We start from the raw sequence: 21,080 nt of genomic DNA on the forward strand, positions 1-21,080 counted from the left end.
TTCCTGAATATACTGAAGACTCTCTGTTGCATAAGAGGCCATTACAGATATCTACAATTATGAGTGTATCATTTACTACTGGTTATGTATCCAGCATACCCTGTCTACTCACTACCTATAGTCTCTCTCTACAGCTCAGCAACCCAGAGATCACAATTCCAGGATATGATAGAGATGTTTAAAATCATGAGAGGTCTAGAACGGGTAGATGTGAATTGGTTATTTACTCTTTCGGATAATAGAAAGACTAGGGGGCACTCCATGAAGTTAGCATGGGGCACATTTAAAACTAATCGGAGAAAGTTCTTTTTTACTCAACGCACAATTAAACTCTGGAATTTGTTGCCAGAGGATGTGGTTAGTGCAGTTAGTATAGCTGTGTTTAAAAAAGGATTGGATAAGTTCTTGGAGGAGAAGTCCATTACCTGCTATTAAGTTCACTTAAAGAATAGCAACTGCCAATAGCAACGGTAACATGGAATAGACTTAGTTTTTGGGTACTTGCCAGGTTCTTATGATCTGGATTGGCCACTGTTGGAAACAGATTGCTGGGCTTGATGGACCCTTGTTCTGATCCAGTATGGCATTTTCTTATGTTCTTATCTGAGGGACTTCAGCCCTGCCAGGCAAATCAGCTCATTACTGCCACCTCTGGTGGTTCAACTTCCAGTCTAATAAAGAACTATCTGTGTTTATCTCAATACTCCAGCCTAGCCGGTGGTCCCTCTCAGGAACTCCTCCTGGGGGCACTGTCAACTGCCATCGGCCCAAGGATTCACCATTTCTACTAAGTGTTTAATCCTTAGACTACTGCTAGCTCCTCTCCTTGGGAGAACAGCATTCTACAGAAGACTAACTCCGCCTCCCTGGCGGTCACATCACTAACAGATTGCTACCCCTCTCTTCTTGAGGAGTGATCTACAACAGATTGCTAACGCCTCCCCTCTGAAGGAGCTAAGCCATAACATATTGCTAACTCCGCCCTCCTAGAGGGGTGAGCGCTAACAGATCACTAACTCCACCCTCCTGGCGGGGTGATCCATAACAGTTGCTAACTCCTCCCTCTACAGGAGTATCCAGCAGCCAGATCGATAACAGATTGCTAACTCCTCCCCTCTGGGGGAGCAGATCGATAACAGATTGCTAACTCCTCCCCTCTGGGGGAGCAGATCGATAACTCTTCGTCCACCCCTGCGTAGCATTTGTTCAAAATGGAATCTCAATCTCGTGTTGAAGGCTCTTTGCGAGGATTCTTTCAAGCCTCTGAGTCGCACGTCTTTGAAGACCCTTACACGGAAGACGGTCTTCTTGGTCGTGATGTGTTCGGCTAGGAGGATTTTGGAGTTGCAGGCTCTTTCCTGATAGGATCTGTTTCTCCAGATTGCGTCAGACAAGGTGTCTTTGTGAACGGTGCCTTCCTTTCTCCCCAAGGAGGTATTGACTTTTCATTAAACCAAACAGTGGAGTTGCCCAGGTTTCCGCATTGGACTTAGGATCCCTCGATAGGACGTGAGCTTCATCTTTTAGATGTGAGACAGGTAGTGTTGCAGTACTTGAAGGTTACTAATGCTTTCCGTTGTTCTGATCAATTGTTTGTTTTTTTTGAGGGACCAAAAAAGAGGGAGAAGGCGTCCAAATCATTGTTATCTCGATGATTGAAACAAACTATCTTGGCGGCTTATGTATTTAAAGGACGAGCAGTTCCAGTGGGTCTTACAGCGCATTCGACTCAAGTGCAGGCGACGTCGTGGGCTGAGTGTCAGTTAGTTTTGCCCCAGGAGATTTGTAGAGCCGCGGTGTGGTCTTCGTTGCATACTTTCACCAAGCATTACCGTTTGGATGTGCGGGCTCCAGAGACGATCCCTTTTGGGGAAAGTGTGCTTCGCGTGGGTCTTTCGGGATCCCGCCCACTATAGGGAGGCTTTGCTGCATCCCTTTTGTCTGGACTGATCTGGGTATATTCAGGAAAGGAAAATTGGTACTTACCTGCTAATCTTCGTTCCTGTAATACCACAGATCAATCCAAAGGCCCGCCCTGAGGATCTGCCGAAAGACTGCTGTATATTGACTACAAAGCAGAGTTTCCATTGGTTTGGGCAGAGGGTTTTGGCTGTTATAATATTGTTACCAATTAGTCAGGGGTGTCCAGTTGGACCCTCGTTCGCCCTTTAAATTAGGTGTTACTTATCTTGGCTTGGGTATAGTAATACTGAGGGACTGCAGATGGCACTCTCATATATGTGGCAGAGCCCAAAGATTTGTTCTCTACCTCCATCTGCTGGTAGGGATGAATAAAACCCATTTGTCTGGACTGATCTGTGGTATTACAGGAACGAAAATTAGCAGGTAAGAACCAATTTTCCTGTAAACCATTTGGGGAAGCTCCACAGAAGAGAGAAACCTTTCACACACTGCAGTGCTTATTCATGTGGTTTGTCAGCTTGACCATCAAGAGGAACTTCTTCATTTTCTTGCTTGTGATTTTTCCACACAATTTTGTGTTTGGGACAGGGTGCACCCTTTACAAACTGGTCTTATTGGGGTGGAGCTGTTCCCCCCTCCCCCTTTTTTGAGTACTCAGGGGTAAAGACAATTTCTGAAAGTTGTGCACTTCACTGTTTTCCTCTGCATTAGGGGTAAGCACTGCAAAGATGCCACTCATTTAGTAGCATCAGAACTTTTATTATTACATGCTTGGCAATAATTCAAGGGATTTACCCCTGATACAGAGGTTCTCGAAACATAGCATTATGTTGGGTTATTCTCTGAGGTTTCCAGGACTCAAGAACTGTTGCTGGATGAGCATTGAATGAAAGGGTGACTCAAGGAAAGTAAATGTATTCATATGCACAAGAAATTTAAAATGCAAAAAAAAGGAATCAATGACCTATGATTATATATGACCCGGTACACATGTATGAGAGCAAACAACTCTGCACGCATGGATGTTATGATAGCCCATATTAATGCACTTCTGATGACTTCTTAACAAGTAATATTAATTTGGTCATGAATGCCTGAATAGTGTAGTGAATACTGGGCACATTCAGACAGTTGACTCTGAAAACTACTAAACTACTAAATATTTGCATGGATATTTAAGAAATAGCATCACTCCAATATCTATCACTTTTTGTCAAAGATTCATAAATTGTTTTCAATGGGCCTGAGTTGCCCAGGAATCATATGGAAAGACCTGAATTTTTTGCCTGCAAAATAAGAAATTCTTATAGGAAAAATAATAGGGATGTGAATAGTTTTTTAACGATTTAAATTATCGTCCGATAATTTTAAAATAGTCATTAATCGGTAAGGGACTCGATACAATAGGAATTCCCTCGATTTATCGTGAAAAATCGTTAAATCGAGTATGGGAATTATTTGGGGGGAGGGCGGGAAAACCGGCACACCAAAATAACCCCTAAACCCACCCCGACCCTTTAAAACCAATCCTTACCCTCCCCCACCCTCCCGAACCCCCCCAAAATGTTAAATTACCTGGTGGTCCGGGGGGGGGGGGGTCCCGGCGCGATCTCCCGCTCTCTGGCCATCGGCGCCATTTGGCTACCACTGATAAAAATGGCGCCGATGGCCCGATAAAAAAAAACCCACCCCGACCCTTTACAAATTACCCCTTTGCTTCTCCCACCCTCCCGACCCCCCCAAAAACCTTTTACATGTACCTGGTGGTCTAGTGGGGGGTCCGGGAGCCATCCCTTCAATCATACCCTCGGTGCCGGTGCCGGACTGGTTTGAAAATGGCGCCGATCACCTTTGCCCTCACTATGTCACAGGGAGCGACATATGGTTGTGAACTCTGGATTGTGGTGAGAGATGACTCCACCCACAGGGAGGAGCCCTGTAGGGACTCACCACGATAGGCCATAGCCTCAGCAGTGAAGGACACAGAGAGTTGTGAGGTTTTATTATACAGCAATGTAGAGATAATGCCCACCGAGTGGGAATAGGATACAGCTTGGAGTGGATATGTTGCCCAGTGATGATGTCCTTGGTAGTGGCCCGCGGAGCGGGGTACACCGGGAACATTCTCCTCGAGATGATACCTCTTATACAGTAAATCCGGTAGTGGCCTGCAGAGCGGGGTACGCCAAGAATCTTGACCAGTAGGTAAAAAGTGGTGTAGGAGGTCAGTAGAGCTGGTTAGAAGTAGGTACTCACAACGAAGTGAGGAAATGTGATACACTGTGGTGAAACCTCAACAGGTAAATATTGATCATGCAGACCCTCTATCTGTATATATGATATTAACACAACTAGAGGACATATATAGAACAATTATCTTCAAAACGTATTTTATTAAATATATATAAATATGCAAACATTTATTTTAAACCTATCCTAATACATAAGATCACCTATCTTAGCGGCCTTAAATCCTATAAAAAATATATATTCATTCATACCTTACCCTTCATTCATACTACACATTCATACACATACATCATCACACATTAAAAACCACCCCAAAACCTCACTAACAATATATTTCATTCAATTAATATCAAACAATGACACTGAATAAATTTTATATATATACCATCAGGTGCAATTGCCTCACTATGTTATACATAGAATTATAATCCCATATATGATCCACATTAATTCACAGTGTTTCTTATATCCAACGACGATCTCGTTTCGCCCGTGGTTACAGGCTTCCTCAGGGATTCACTGTATCCTCACACAATTTCTTTATCACATGAATATATATCTCCCATTTGAAATGCCGTCTGTTGTTCACGAATTAAGTTCTCCTGAATGATATTATAACGCTACACACTATTGCCGCACATCGATAGGGTCTTACTCCTGAAAAACATATGTATTATATAACAACACAATCACCAAAGTCTAATAAACATTCAACCTCTGGAATCAACACAGCCAAAAGACCACTCACCCTATACAAATTTAGTAACCTGAGTCCAACCTACTTACTCTGCCCCGGCGTCTTAATCCTATCCACCAACAATGACTCGAGCAGTGTATTCATTCGCCCATATCAGTCTCCGGTATACTTTGTAACTTCTTAATATTTCACACCCTTCACGTCTGCAACATATGTATACATTGTATCAATAACCTGCATTCACGGTATCAAAAGCTCCATTGACTACTAAATTTAAATCTCCTCAAATATCTACCGAAACACAATACTAAATAAAGCGTCAAAGCTGCAACTCACCCAATTTTCTCAAAGCGCAATATTCAGTCACTTTCCGTCTGCCATCATATTATATAGGACACGATATAGTCACTCTTCCATCCACACTCAGATTATTTTTACCAAATTATGACAAACGCGGGGGCATTGTCTACAATCTCGTTCCAACGCGAATGCTAACCACTCTCTACCTCGGCGTCTTTTTGAACAAATTCACTGCCAATGAGCTTACCCCAACGTGGTTTACGTCATCTTATCACTAAACTTTATTACTCTATCTTCGTCATTAACATCCTATATCCGGGTACATCTCTGCAGTTCCCGCTCCGCAGAGCGCACCCACACGTAATGCAAGCTACGCTCCGCGGAGTGCGCCCTCACATGGTATAAACTGCTAACCCACGCCCAATACTTAAAAAACCTAATACCCAAACTTACACAAGCCTCCCACCATCACTGATGCAGAATCTATTTACTAAATTTAACTACATATCTAAATAAAATACAAACTACCCCTGTTCACTTAAGGCAGGGGAGAGTGTCATACCCACAGCACAATTTTTCAGATGCAACTCCTCCTTGAATGGAATTACAAACTAAACCTCCTCCCTTTATACCATTTCCTAATAAAAAGCCTCCCACTCGATCATTTCATTTAAACCCCACGGTTGAACTGTGTTCCATAGGTTTACCTATTCATAGGTAAACCTATGGAACACAGGATCGAGTGGGAGGCTTTTTATTAGGAAATGGTATAAAGGGAGGAGGTTTAGTTTGTAATTCCATTCAAGGAGGAGTTGCATCTGAAAAATTGTGCTGTGGGTATGACACTCTCCCCTGCCTTAAGTGAACAGGGGTAGTTTGTATTTTATTTAGATATGTAGTTAAATTTAGTAAATAGATTCTGCATCAGTGATGGTGGGAGGCTTGTGTAAGTTTGGGTATTAGGTTTTTTAAGTATTGGGCGTGGGTTAGCAGTTTATACCATGTGAGGGCGCACTCCGCGGAGCGGAGCTTGCATTACGTGTGGGTGCGCTCTGCGGAGCGGGAACTGCAGAGATGTACCCGGATATAGGATGTTAATGACGAAGATAGAGTAATAAAGTTTAGTGATAAGATGACGTAAACCACGTTGGGGTAAGCTCATTGGCAGTGAATTTGTTCAAAAAGACGCCGAGGTAGAGAGTGGTTAGCATTCGCGTTGGAACGAGATTGTAGACAATGCCCCCGCGTTTGTCATAATTTGGTAAAAATAATCTGAGTGTGGATGGAAGAGTGACTATATCGTGTCCTATATAATATGATGGCGGACGGAAAGTGACTGAATATTGCGCTTTGAGAAAATTGGGTGAGTTGCAGCTTTGACGCTTTATTTAGTATTGTGTTTCGGTAGATATTTGAGGAGATTTAAATTTAGTAGTCAATGGAGGTTTTGATACCGTGAATGCATTGTGAGCAGGTTATTGATACAATGTATACATATGTTGCAGACGTGAAGGGTGTGAAATATTAAGAAGTTACAAAGTATACCGGAGACTGAAATGGGCGAATGAATACACTGCTCGAGTCATTGTTGGTGGATAGGATTAAGACGCCGGGGCAGAGTAAGTAGGTTGGACTCAGGTTACTAAATTTGTATAGGGTGAGTGGTCTTTTGGCTGTGTTGATTCCAGAGGTTGAATGTTTATTAGACTTTGGTGATTGTGTTGTTATATAATACATATGTTTTTCAGGAGTAAGACCCTATCGATGTGCGGCAATAGTGTGTAGCGTTATAATATCATTCAGGAGAACTTAATTCGTGAACAACAAACGGCATTTCAAATGGGAGATATATATTCATGTGATAAAGAAATTGTGTGAGGATACAGTGAATCCCTGAGGAAGCCTGTAACCCCGGGCGAAACGAGATCGTCGTTGGATATAAGAAACACTGTGAATTAATGTGGATCATATATGGGATTATAATTCTATGTATAACATAGTGAGGCAATTGCACCTGATGGTATATATATAAAATTTATTCAGTGTCATTGTTTGATATCATCATTTTTTCCCCTCCAACCAGCAAGAACATATCTTCTTCACAAACCCCCATTTTCCATACCACTACCTACTTCGGTATCTAATCTCTTGCTGCAGGACACTTGAGACTTTCTCACTTATACGTTATAATTTTTATGCTCAATAAGACCTGTCAACTTAATTGTTTAAGTCTTTTTTTTTTTTTTTTTCTCCTTTATCTTTTGGTCATCAATGTTACAACGTTATTGTTAAATTTTGAACTTATGTACACTGTTCCAAGTTTCATAACCTTGTTCTATGTAATGCCTTTTGGCAATTTTCATGTTCTGTTTCAATGTAAACCGATGTGATCTTTATTTCATATAGGAACACCGGTATATAAAAATCTAAAAATAAATAAATAAATAATTGAATGAAATATATTGTTAGTGAGGTTTTGGGGTGGTTTTTAATGTGCGATGATGTATGTGTATGAATGTGTAGTATGAATGAAGGGTAAGGTATGAATGAATATATATTTTTTATAGGATTTAAGGCCGCTAAGATAGGTGATCTTATGTATTAGGATAGGTTTAAAATAAATGTTTGCATATTTATATATATTTAATAAAATACGTTTTGAAGATAATTGTTCTATATATGTCCTCTAGTTGTGTTAATATCATACACTGTGGTGAGGCATGGTAGTGGCCCAAGCATGGGGTACACCGGAGGTTCCATCAGCAAGAGAGGGTAGTGGAGAAGCGACTCACAAAGCTGAGAGAGATCGAGTCCATATAGGAGTAGAAGGATTCTCCAAATAGGAAGGCCCTCAGAGGAGCAGATAGCCGGAATGTGACAAGGCCCCCGAGAAGTGGGTACCTAAAGCATTCAATCAGGAACTCAGGAATGAGTAGTGAGAAGCAAAGCGTCTCCGAGGTAGTGGAATTCAGCAGGAAGGAAGTCCTTGCTAACTCATAGGAAGCATAGAGTGAAGAGCTTAAATACACTGGAGGGTGACGTCAAGCGGAGGGGACGCCCCCGAGGTTCCCGCCATAACGTGAATAAGAGAAGGGCTGATGTGCACGTGCCTTAGGTAATCCCCGACTCAAGATGGCGGACGGGATCGCCCACACCGTCCTGGGGACACCGGGGAGGTCAGCATGTGGAAGCAGAGGTCACCAGGGGCAGGGAATCGCTGGGGCAGCGAAAAAAGAGGTAAGCAACAAAGGCCGCAGCGGTCTGTGACCGACGGGCATAACAGTACCCCCTTCTTAGGGCCCCTCCCAGGGGGTTTCGGCTTCCTTGGATGAGTTAGATGAAATTGGCGAATTAGATCCTTGTCAAGGATATTGTTAGCAGGCTCCCAACTATTTTCTTCCGGCTCATATCCTTCCCAGGATATGAGTGTTAGCAGGCTCCCAACTATTTTCATCTGGCCCATATCCTTCCCAGGATATGAGGTACTCCCGGTGCTTTCCTCATTTACGTACATCCAGGATGTTGTCCACTTGTTATGTGATGTCCTCTTCAGCAGAAAGAGGTAGCGGGTCCGGAGCCTTTTGTGAAAACTCGGAGAGGATGAGAGGTTTCAATAACGATATGTCAAAGGCATTGTGTATCTTCATGGAAGAGGGTAGTTGTAGGCTATAAGTCAGAGGTCCCAGACGGCGGAGAAAGGGAAAAGGCCCAATATAGGGGTAGATTTTTAAAAAATGCGCGTTCGCATTTTGGCGTACTTTTGTTGGCGCACCAGTCGCAAACAAAAGTACGCTGGATTTTAGTAGATATGCGCGTAGCCGCGCGTATCTGCTAAAATCCAGGATCAGCGCGCGCAAGGCTGCTGATTTTGGGCAGCCGGCGCGCGCCGAGCCGTGCAGCCTGCCTCCGTTCCCTCTGAGGCCACTCCGAAATCAGAGCGGCCTCGGAGGGAACTCTCTTTCGCCCTCCCCTCACCTTCCCCTCCCTTCCTCTACCTAACCCACCCCCTCGGCCCTATCTAACCCCCCCTACCTTTGTCCACGGATTTACGCCTCCCGGAGGGAGACGTAAATCCACGTGCGCCAGCGGGCCGCTGGCATGCCGAGACATGACCCGGGGGCGGTTCCGGAGGGTGCGGCCACACCCCCGGACCGCCCCGGGCCGAAACCACGCCCCCGGGCCCGCCCCCAAAACACCGCGTCCCGCCCCCAAAACGCCGCGTCGATCGGCCCCGCCCCAACACGCCCCCGACAAAAAACCCCGGGACTTACGTGAGTCCCGGGGCTCTGCGCGCGCCGGCAGGCCTATGGAAAATAGGCGCGCCAGCGCGCAAGGCCCTGCTCGCGTAAATCCGGGCAGATTTACGCGAGCAGGGCTTTTAAAATCCTCCCCATCGTGTGGAGCGAATCGAACAGATGGCAGCTTGAGATGGATGAATTTGGCACTGAGCCATATCTTATCTCCCGGTTGGAATTGGGATGCTGCTCTGTGATGATCATCGTAGCTTTTCGTGGCCTGTTGTCTGGCGTTTTGTAAAAGGCCTTTGGTTTGTTTCCAAAGTTCATGGAGTTCCCCTGCTGAAGCTTGGGCTGCAGGAGATGACACTGACAAGGGTGATGGTAGTGGAGGTAATGGCTGACGGCCATACACTATTTGAAAAGGTGTTGATCCAGTAGCAGCTGAAGGGTGTGAATTCAGGGCAAACTCAGCCCAGGGGAGCAATTCTGCCCAATCACTTTGTCTGGAGTTGACGTATGAGCGGATGAATTGTTTAAGCATCCAATTCATTCTTTCAGTTTGCCCATTTGATTTTGGATGGTATGCTGATGTTAGGTCCAGTGAAATGTCGAATTTCCGACACAGAGCTCTCCAGCACTTGGCCATGAACTATACGCCTCTATCCAACAGGATATGCTTCGGCATGCCGTGCAAACGAAAAATATGCCATATAAACAGCTTAGCAAGTTCTGGGGCAGAAGGTAGCCTGGGTAATGCCACGAAGTGCGCCATTTTAGAGAAGCGGTCCACTGTAACCCATATAGTATTGTTTCCATTGGACACTGGCAGGTCAACGACGAAATCATGCGATGTGCATCCAAGGTTCTTCTGGGATAGGTAATGGTTGGAGAAGACACCAAGGGCTTCTGTCTTGCGCAAGTGGTGCAAGACTCCACATACGCTTGTACGTCCACCTTCATCGAAGGCCACCAATAGTACCTTTGTAACTTGGAAAGCATACGAGATTGTCCAAGGTGTCCGGCTAATTGGCCGCTGTGTTGCAGGCTTCTTGCCCTGCCCCGCCCCGGACCACCCCTTTAGTAAAGCCCCAGGACTTACATGCGTCCCGGGGCTTTACACGTGCTGCCGGGCCTTTTTAAAATAGGCCCGGCGCACGTAACCCTTTTAAAATACGGCCCATTGTTACTAGCATTTTGGATAACCTAATTTGGAATTTGTTCTAAGTGATTCTCTCCCAACGCAGCCCCAGAGTGAAACACAATCGTGTCAGGGGACCGTGTTGTATCTCTTTGAAACTGACTACATAAAGTTGTTCTGAGAAACCCATTGACTACTGTTACTCCATTTCATATGGAATAACAAAACTTAGGTTCTAACACTCATCTGCAAATGTAATCTCCTCACTCATTGTTCCTCTTTTCGAGATCATTTACAAATATTTTAAAAAACACCACTCCCAGTATAGATCAGTGAGACACTCCACTGATTAGCCTTCTCCACTGAGAAAATGATCATTTAGTCCTACTCTCTGTTTTCTATCTTTTAACCAGTTTGCAATCCACAATAGAACATTGCCTCCTATCCCAAGACTTTTTAAAAATTCTTTATTTATGCATTTTTCAATTCAAATTTCCAAGAAAATCTTCTTGTACAGCAAAAGAATAGAAGTCAAAATATTTAGAAACCAAAAATAATAATTAACTTTTTAAAGTTAGACATTAAGCATTTTAAGTCGTCATTTTTCCCTAGTCCACCTCCGAATGAACCCTCTGCACATGGGCATCCATACGTCCCGAGAGGAGAGCTCCTGTAGCGACTGCGGGGTCAGTCCTCTCCTTTCCCTGTCTCTTCCGGGCCATGTATGGCATTAATAAATTCAGGAAATTTATAGTCAGAAATAAATAAATGCTGTAGCGCCCTCAAGTTGCTTACTGGCTCTTCTTGGTTCCTTAGCTTGGAGGCTGAAGGATTCAGTAGAGGTAACCAACTTTATAAATCCTATTCCGAAAAAGATAATCCAAATTGATTCCAAATTAGAACCAATTTAAAATGGAGTTGAGGCAAAGTTAAAACAAAGCTGAGCACCCCTTTGGCATGCATGGCTTCAGCTACGCACTGCTATAGGTCAGATTTTAAAGCCCTTCGTATGTCCTTCTTAGATGATGTCAAAGACTGGAAATAACACAGGAAAGACCAGCTGGAGGCCTGTCAGGGCTGGGAACTCCTCCTCACCTCCAGAATGTCCGCTGGTTCCGCACTGTCTCTCTTCACTTCGCCACCTCCATCCCATGCGTGTAGAGGGAGGTTCTCACAGGACAAGCAGGATGGTAGTCCTCACATATGGGTGAAATCATCAGGATGGAGCCCAATCACGGAAAACTTCTGTCAAAGTTTCCAGAACTTTAACTGGCCCCTACTGGGCATGCCCAGCATGGCACTAACCCTGCAGCCAGCAGGGGTCCCCCTTCAGTCTTCTTTTTTCCGCTCAGCAGTAGCCTCGCGGTTTAGGAGCTCTGAAGAGATTCCTGACAGGAATTTTCCTCACGGAATTAATTAAACTTAAATTGCCCCCACAGGGGTCCCTCCTCTAACTTTCTCAAGCCCCGGTACTCCGGTAAGTTTTTTGACCGTCTTCCATCGATTACCATCGAGTTTGGCCCTCGCGGCCTACTGGCCGTCGACCGTACCGCGGCTCAATTTTTTTCTATGGCCATGGCGTCAGGGTTCCGTCGGTGCCTGGACTGTACTCGCACCATGTCTATCACAGACCCTCATGGGGTCTATGTAATGTGCTTAGGCCGTGAGCATAATGTCCTGACTTGCACCAAATGTGCCTTCATGACACCAAAAGGTCGCAAAGCCAGAATGGAGAAGATGGAACTCCTCTTTTGTGCTCAGACCCCAACGCCGTCCATCGCATCGATGTCATCGGAACCGGCACCATCGATGTCGCGCCAGCATCTTCCACCATCCAGTGACCGTCCATCATCGACGTCTTCATGGCCATCGACGCCCGCTACTCCCCCTCAGGATCGAGGGGATCGCAGGGAGAAACATTGCATCGACATTATAGGACTCGGACCGTCGAAGGAGCGAAATCATCGACCTCGCCACTGTACGAGCCGCCGTCGAAGAAGCCCCGTCCAGGAAAGGCACCGACCATTCCTGCGACCGGGTCACCGAGGCCACCCTCACCCGATCGGGGTTTGGGAGTCGCGATTCTGCCTGTAAAGGTGCTCCCTCCAACTGTGCCTCCGCCTCCCTCTTCTGTACCGGAGCCAGGGCTGCTTGCTCCAGGTCTCCGAGAAGAACTAGACCGGCTGGTTCAGGAGGCCATCGACAAGGCGATGCAACGGCTCCAGGTTCCTCCGGCACCGACACCGGCACCGAGAGTGGAACCGGTCACCGATTGCGCTGGCACCACTGCTATCCCGGATGGAGGCGCTCATGACCACCCTTCCACCGGTGGTTCCTGGGTCTCCGATGGATCTGGTGCCCTCCCCGTTGACAACTTCATCGGGAGGAGAAACACCGTTCCGCATTCCTCCATCGGGAATTCTGCCTCAGCCATCGATGCCAATTCGTCCCTCGCCACCGATTCATCCATCGGTGCTGATACGTCCATCGGCACCATTGATGCCGGCACCGATGCCTTCTGCGCCATCTTCGGTGCCCCCGGTGATTCCTCCGATTTTCTCAGAGCCTCGACCGGGGCCTTCAGGTATCCAACCCCCTTCTTGTCCTACAGGTCAGTCTGCTGATCCTTATGACACCTGGGGTGATGATACTTCTACAGACACCGATGACTTGCCTTCACCTCCTTCTCCTACTGAAAGTAGAAAGCGTTCTCCTCCAGAGGACCTTTCTTTCATTAATTTTGTGAAGGAAATGTCTGAGTTGGTCCCTTTTCAACTTCAGATGGAACAGGATGATAGGCACCAGATGATGGAGTTGCTCCAATTCCTGGATGCCCCCAAAGTGATCACTTCTATTCCCATTCATCAAGTTCTTCTTGACCTCCTCAAAAAGAACTTGGAGAACCCTGGATCCATTGCTCCAGTACACAGAAAGGCTGACACTACCTATTTAGTGCAGTCAGCCCCTGGCTTTCAAAAATCTCAGCTCGACCACCACTCAGTTGTGGTAGAGTCGGCTCAAAAGAAGGCAAAAAGGTCGAAGCCTCACTTATCTACCCCACCTGTTAAGGAACAGAAGTTCCTAGACAATATTGGTCGATGAGTGTTCCAAGGGGCCATGCTCATCTCCCGAATTGCGGCTTACCAGCTTTATATGACCCAATATAATAGGGTCATCTTCATGCAGATACAGGACTTCTCTGAAACCCTGCCTGAACAATTCCAAGACCAGCTTCAAACCCTTGTAAACAAGGGTTTTGAGGCAGGAAAACATGAGATTAGGACATCTTATGATATCTTCGACACCTCTACTAGAGTGTCTGCAGCTGCTATTACGGCAAGATGATGGGCCTGGCTCAAATCTTCTGACCTTTGCCCAGAAGTACAAGACTGGCTATCTGACCTACCATGTGTAGGAGACAATCTGTTCGGTGAACAGATCCAGCGAATGGTGGCTGAATTAAAGGACCATCATGAGACCCTTAAACAGCTTTCATCAATACCTTCCGACTTCTCCTTAAGACAGCCCTTCAGGAAGGACTCTAAGAAGTCGTTCTACCGTCCAAGGAAGGCCTATCCTCCTCCAGCAAGGTCCCGAACTATGAGACCTTATCAAAAGCCTCAGCCTCGCCAGGCCTGAAAGCAAAAATCACAAGCAGCTCCCCAGCCGGGGCCTGCTTCAGGTTTTTGACTTCCACTTGGAGAGCAGCAGCCTTATTCCTCTGCCAAGCATACCAGTAGGAGGTCGATTACGCCACTTTCACAACATCAATCAATCACAACCGACCAATGAGTGCTAGCAATCATTGCTCAGGGTTACCACCTGAACTTTCTCTCTCTGCCACCGGACTCACCACCTCTACGGACGTGGGAGACATCCGACCACTCTAACTTTCTGAATCAGGAGGTTTCCCTCCTTCTCCAGTTAAAAGCAATAGAACCGGTCCCACTCTCGCAGCGAGGCTTAGGGTTCTATTCCCGGTACTTTCTGATCCCCAAAAAATCCAGGGGAGTTCGTCCAATTCTGGACCTACGTGCCCTCAACAAGTACCTCCAACGAGAAAAGTTCAAGATGGTTGCCTTGGGGTCGCTTCTACCTCTTCTACAAAGAGGAGACTGGCTCTGCTCTCTGGACCTCCAGGATGCATACACACACATTGCAATAACTCCTACTCATCGCAAATACCTCCGGTTTTTAGTAGGCCCCACGCACTATGAATACCGAGTGCTTCTGTTCGGCCTAGCGTCTGCACCACTAGTCTTCACCAAATGCCTCGTGGTTGTCGCAGCTTTCTTCAGGAAACAAGGTGTTCACGTCTATCCCTATCTGGATGACTGGTTAATCAGGGCTCCAACCCAGCAAGCCGCTCGGTCGTCCCTCGATTTCACCCTACACACTCTAATTTAGCGGGGATTTCTCATCAATTATGGAAAATCCTATTTAATCCCATCTCAAACCTTGTCGTTCATTGGGGCAGACTTGGACACCTTGCAGGCAAAAGCCTTTCTACCTCTACAATGAGCGTTAACACTCGTGTCTCTTGCTCACCAGTTGCAGTCTCAACATACAGCAATGGCTCACCAATTCCTCGTCCTTATGGGACACATGGCGACCTCAGTCCATGTCACACCAATGGCCCGCCTGGCCATGAGACTCATGCATTGGACTCTGAGTTCACAATGGATTCAAACTGTTCAGCCTCTGTCGACCATTGTCCACATCACCGACTCACTCCGTCTGTCTCTTGCCTGGTGGAAAGATCAGAACAATCTCCTCCAGGGACTGCCCTTTCAAGTGCCAGATCCTCAACTCATTCTCACCACCGACGCTTCCACCCCCGGGTGGGGAGCCCACGTGAACAATCTACAGACCCAAGGGTCTTGGTCTCCAGGGGAAGCCAAACATCAAATAAACTTCCTAGAACTTCGAGCAATGTGATATGCTCTCAGGGCTTTTCAGGAACACCTATCAAATCACATCATCCTGATTCAGATGGACAACCAGGTGGCCATGTGGTACATCAACAATCAGGGAGGCACAAGCTCCTTCCTTCTGTGTCAGGAAGCAGGGCAGATTTGGGCGGAAGCACTCTCCCACTCGATGTACCTCAGGGCCACCTACCTGCCGGGAGTGGACAATGTCTAGGCAGACAAACTGAGTCGCGTCTTCCAACCGCACGAATGGTCTCTCAACCCCTCAGTAGCAACCTCCATCTTCCGACAATGGGGATAGCCCCACACACACCTCTTTGCGTCCCCTCAGAACCACAAAGTGGACAACTACTGCTCTGTCATTCGGAGTGAGCGCTCTCCGCCCAGAGATGCATTCTCCCTCTCGTGGGCAACCGGTCTGCTCTATGCATTCCCTCCACTCCCTCTTCTATCGAAGACTCTCGTGAAGCTACGTCAGGACAAGGGAACCATGAGCCTGATAGCACCTCACTGGCCACGCCAAGTGTGGTTTCCCATACTTCAGGATCTTTCCATCCGCAGGCACATTCCCTTGGGAACGGACCCGCATCTGATCACTCAAAACGATGGATGCCTATGCCATCCCAATCTACAGGCCTTGTCTCTGATGGCATGGATGTTGAAAGGTTAATCCTTCAACCACTTAACCTTTCCGATTCGGTTTCTCGTGTCCTGATTGCTTCACGGAAACCTTCCACAAGAAAATCTTATTCCTATAAATGGAAAAGGTACTCAGCATGGTGCACCTCACAGTCCCTTGATCCCTTTTCCTGACCAATCCCAAGGTTTTTTGACTATCTCTGGCATTTGTCGGAATCAGGTCTGAAGACCTCTTCCATCAGAATGCATGTCAGTGTGGTAGCTGCCTTCCATAAAGGTGTCGGGGATGTTCCTATACCGGTACAACCCCTCGTAACACGCTTTTTAAAGGGCTTGCTCCACATCATGCCACCTTTACATCCTCCAGCCCCTTCTTGGGACCTTAATCTGGTTCTCGGTCGGCTCATGAAACCACCATTCGAGCCTCTTCACTCCTGTGATCTGAAATATCTCACAAGGAAAGTGATTTTCCTTTTGGCTATCAATTCAGCTCGCAGGTTTAGTGAGTTACAGGCCCTAGTTACCTATCTGCCTTACACCAAACTCCTGCAGGACCGGGCAGTACTCCGTACTCACCCTAAGTTTTTAGCTAAGGTAGTTTCGGAGTTTCACATTAATCAATCCATCATACTACCTACCTTCTTTCCCAGGCCCCATTCCAATCCAGGGGAACAGGCTCTGCATACCCTTGACTGTAAACAGGCTCTAGCGTTCTACCTAGACCGTAAGCTGCCCACAGGAAGAGCACTCAGTTATTCATCTATTTCCATTCTAACAAATTAGGGCAACTGGTGGGTAAGCAGACTCTCTCCTCCTGGTTGGCGGACTGCATATCTTTTTGCTATCAGCAAGAGGGCATTCCTTTTCAAGATCATGTTAAAGCACACTCTGTGAGGGCCATGGCGACTTCAGTAGCACACCTACGAGCGGTGCCGCTTCCTGACATTTGCAGGGCTGCCACCTGGAGTTCTCTCCACACTTTCGCAGCCCACTATTGCTTGGACAAAGCCGGAAGACAAGATTCCATCTTCGGCCAGTCTGTCCTGCGTAACTTATTTCCAACGTTACATACCTACACCCTTTTGCCTGCCCGGTGGGTTCAGGATGCCCTCTACCAAATTCCACCCCAGTTGTTGTGCCTGTTGCACGCCATTGGGTACATTTAGTGCATGTTCGGACATCCTCAGCTCGGTACTCACCCATATGTGAGGACTAGCATCCTGCTTGTCCTGTGAGAAAGCAAATGTTGCTTACCTGTAACAGGTGTTTTCACAGGACAGCAGGATGTTAGTCCTCACGAAACCCGCCCGCCGCCCCACGGTGTTGGGTTCGTAACGTTTTGTTATTTTATTTTTCGGCACTGCCTGTAGCTTTCAAATAAGACTGAAGGGGGACTCCTGCTGGCTGCAGGGTTAGTGCCATGCTGGGCATGCCCAGTATGGGCCAGTCAAAGTTCTGGAAACTTTGACAGAAGTTTTCCATGATTGGGCTCCATCCTGATGATGTCACCCATATGTGAGGACTAACATCCTGCTGTCCAGTGAGAACACCTGTTACAGGTAAGCAACATTTGCTTTACGCGCGCCGGGCCTATTTTACAAAGGCCCGGCGATGCACGTAAAGCCTCAGTATGCATGTAAGCCCCGGGACTTTACTAAAGGGGCAGTCCGGGGGTGTGGCAGTCTGGGAGCGGGGCAGGGCAGTCCAGGGGCGGGGCCAGAGGCCTCCGATACCGCGGCCATTGCCACTGTGTCGGAGGATCATGTGCCGGCAGGCTGCTGGTGCACGCAACTTGCGCCTGCCCAGAGGCAGGCGCAAAAGGTAAGACGGGGGGGGGGGGGGTGTTTAGAGTAGGGCTAGGGGAGAGGAAAGGTTAGGGGAAAGGGTGGGAAGGTCAGGCTAGGGGGAATGGGGGAATGCGCCGACCCCCGATTTTATAACTTGCACGCGCCTGCACGCGCATGTTATAAAATCTGGCGTACATGTGTGCGCGTCGGGTAGCTGTTATGAAACCCTGCCTGCGGGTCCCCCCACAAGCAGGCACTCACCCCTTGTTGCTGTTGCTTCACCCGACGCGGCATGGATGCCGCCGTCGGGCCTTACATCACGGCTGGAGCCGCGGACTTGTTTCACCATGCGGCCCGGAGGCCGCCTGTGTTGCCCCTGTTCACCGCGGCAGGAGCCGCGGACTTTACAGCTTCAATGCGGCACGGAGCCGCCACTGACTTCTGCCCTTCTTCGCGGCTGAGAGCCTCCGCCGGCATCACTTGATCTTCACGGTGCAAAGGCCGCATCCCCGGGCTCGAGTGGCGGCTGGAGCCGCCCCCGGGGGCCCCTGCAGCAGCCTGAGCCACTGCCGTCATCAGGGCCTGCTCTTCATTCCCAGCCCTGCTTCTGCTCCGAAGACGTTGGTGCAGGCTGCTGTCTGCGGTCCTGCACAGGTTCCTGCTTCCTCCTAGATGCGTGGCTGCGCCTCCCTTCTGTATTTAAAGGGCCAGGCACAGGAAGTGTGCTGGCCCCACCTAGGGAGTGGACTTCCTGCTCCATCCCTATAAAGGGCTGCTCCGTCAGTCAGTCTTCGCCTTGCATTGGAGTTACTTCACTCTGGAGGCTCCTGCCTGCCAGAGCACCATCAGGTCTTCTTCATGGAGCTCCTCTTTGTTTCGTCTCGCCTTGTCAAGTTATGTCTTCATGCCATGTCTTCGTTCCTGAGGTCCTCATCCAGGTGTCCTGGTGTCTCATCTTGATCCTCCGCTTCCTGATGTCCCAGGTTCTTTGGTGTTCTACCCTACTTGGTGTTTGCTTCAGCGCTCCTGAGCCTTTTGGTCCTGTTAGGTTGTGACTCTCTCGGATGACGTCTTTCCCGAGCGTGGAGTTTCCTACAGGTGGAATTTGTTCCTGTGCTCCTGAGCCGTCATGTCCTGCCAGCTGTGTGGGTGCTTCGGATGACATCGGCTTTGTCATTGGAGTGCCACCTCGACTGGATTCTTCCCTGCGCTTGTCCCACTCCCAGCGTGGTCCGTGACCAGTCTCCTTGGGCTGTGTAGGGAGCACAGTGGGACAGGGTGGTCCGCGACTCAGTCACACGGGAGGACTGAGTAGGGCGCCCTGAGAGACTGTGCCAATGTCCTTCCGCCCAGCTTCTTGTCTCGTCTGGACTTCAAGTTCCTCGTCTCATCCTGGATGCCATTGCATCAGTCTTGGTTTCATGTCAATGTCTTGCTCCTGATGTCGTCGCATCGACCCTGGTCCAGGATGCCATTGCATCGACCATTGGTCCGTGATGTCTTCGCATCAGCCTTGGTGTCATGTCTTCAGTTACCTCGGTGTCATGTCTTGTGCCAGCCCTCATCTCTGATGCCGTCCGCATTAGCCTTGGTGTCATGTCTTCGTCTGTGATGCCGTAGCATCGATCCTGGTGTCAAGTCTTCGCCTGCGATGCCGTTGCATCAATCCTAGTTTGCCATGTCTTCGTGTCAAGGTTTCCAGCTGCCCTCATCCTCAGGCCGGCCTGCTGCTCCATGCCGATCCAAGCGGCAGGTCCGAAAGGACTCGGAATCGTCGGAGGACCATTTACATTCCAACATCATCCTGTTGTTGGCCTTGGGAGCTTGCAGGCCTGGCAGATGGTAAGACCGTCTGCCATAGCGGAACACGCCGTCAACCCTCGGTTCGGTCCTGGATCCGTCTGGGGTCGGCCCGAGGCCCAATGGCACACTAAACCGCCCCCTTCTCGACAGTAGCGCGCGCACATGCACGCCCACACATACTTTTTAAAATCTACCCCTATATTTGTAACAGTTCAGTGTCTAAAATGATTTGAAAATAATTTTACCCAGATGAGGCCAAACCAGAATATAACACAACATGGTTCCTATGATCTATTTCATAAAATCCTTCTTGATGCTCCCAGAGTGTCTATTAGCATTTAAGATGGTGGCGCTAAAATAGATGATGAAGTGATGACCATTTCTGGTTCACTTACTTTCTTTGTCTTTGCCTAGTCCTTGCACTTCAAATGCCTTGATTGTTGTTACCTTAGTATCCAAATGTTGACATTCAAAATTATTGGTAAAACTGATTTATTGCAAATTTTTAAAATAATTTCACTCATTTTTTCTAGGTACTGCAAGAGGTCACTATAAGTGCTCAAGCATCAGCTAAAGTGAAAAATGAAGTCCAGCTAGTGAAGGACAAAGCCGAAAAGATTGTAAATCAAATTGCTTCTGAAAAAATTGTTGCAGAGTCAAAACTTGAAGCAGCAAAACCAGCCCTGGAGCAGGCAGAAGCTGCACTTAATGTATGTAGCACCCACCAAGATTTCAGGAATGGCAGAGGCAGAAAATGAATAGTTAGAAGCCATTTTAGTAGCCTAAAATGTTGCTCTGCTAAATTATTAGGAGCTTGATTTTCTGCCCTCTCTAGATGATTGGTGACTGAATATTGGGTTTCCAAAAATAGTATCATAAAAAAATGTATTCAGGAGATATTTGTGGTTATTCAAGCCAGCTAAATATTAATAGGACAAGGCAGGAAAAATGTGTTTGGGACATGCAGGACCACAGACCTGGCCCACCAAGGGTGAGTCACTCACCCACTTACATAGAATTTATTCACGCCTAAATGATTGCATCCTAAAGCCAGGAGCAGGAATCACTCTATGAACCTCCTTTCTTGCTACGCAGCTGCAATTATTTTCTGTAGGAGGAAAACTATGAATTTCTTTTTCCTCCCATGGAAAATCACAGGAATCAGTCTCTGCCATCTTAATTGGTTTATCTTTCATATTCCATTGGGATAGAATATGAATAAAGTATTATGAATGAGACTTGAATAGGTCATATTTTGTAGTCTTTTTTTTTTTTTTTTTTTTTGCTGCTTTTAAAGAGACAGTACTGCTATCTCTGCAGCATGTGTCCCTTTATTACCTGGGAGAACCAGCTAGAGACAGGGGTATTGTTCAG

The 21,080-nt window shown here is 47.3% G+C and overlaps 1 protein-coding gene across 1 annotated transcript in view; it reads left to right on the forward strand.

Moving 5' to 3' along the window:
• DNAH8 (dynein axonemal heavy chain 8) overlaps positions 1-21,080 on the forward strand; it is a 1,926,251-nt gene that overhangs the window by 1,463,905 nt on the left and 441,266 nt on the right. Inside the window, 1 exon segment of the mRNA XM_029592920.1 lies at positions 20,240-20,416. Coding sequence (XP_029448780.1) covers positions 20,240-20,416 — 177 coding nt within the window.

The sequence above is a fragment of the Rhinatrema bivittatum genome, chromosome 3, assembly GCF_901001135.1.
Source record: "Rhinatrema bivittatum chromosome 3, aRhiBiv1.1, whole genome shotgun sequence".
NCBI classification, from domain to species: Eukaryota; Metazoa; Chordata; class Amphibia; order Gymnophiona; family Rhinatrematidae; genus Rhinatrema; species Rhinatrema bivittatum.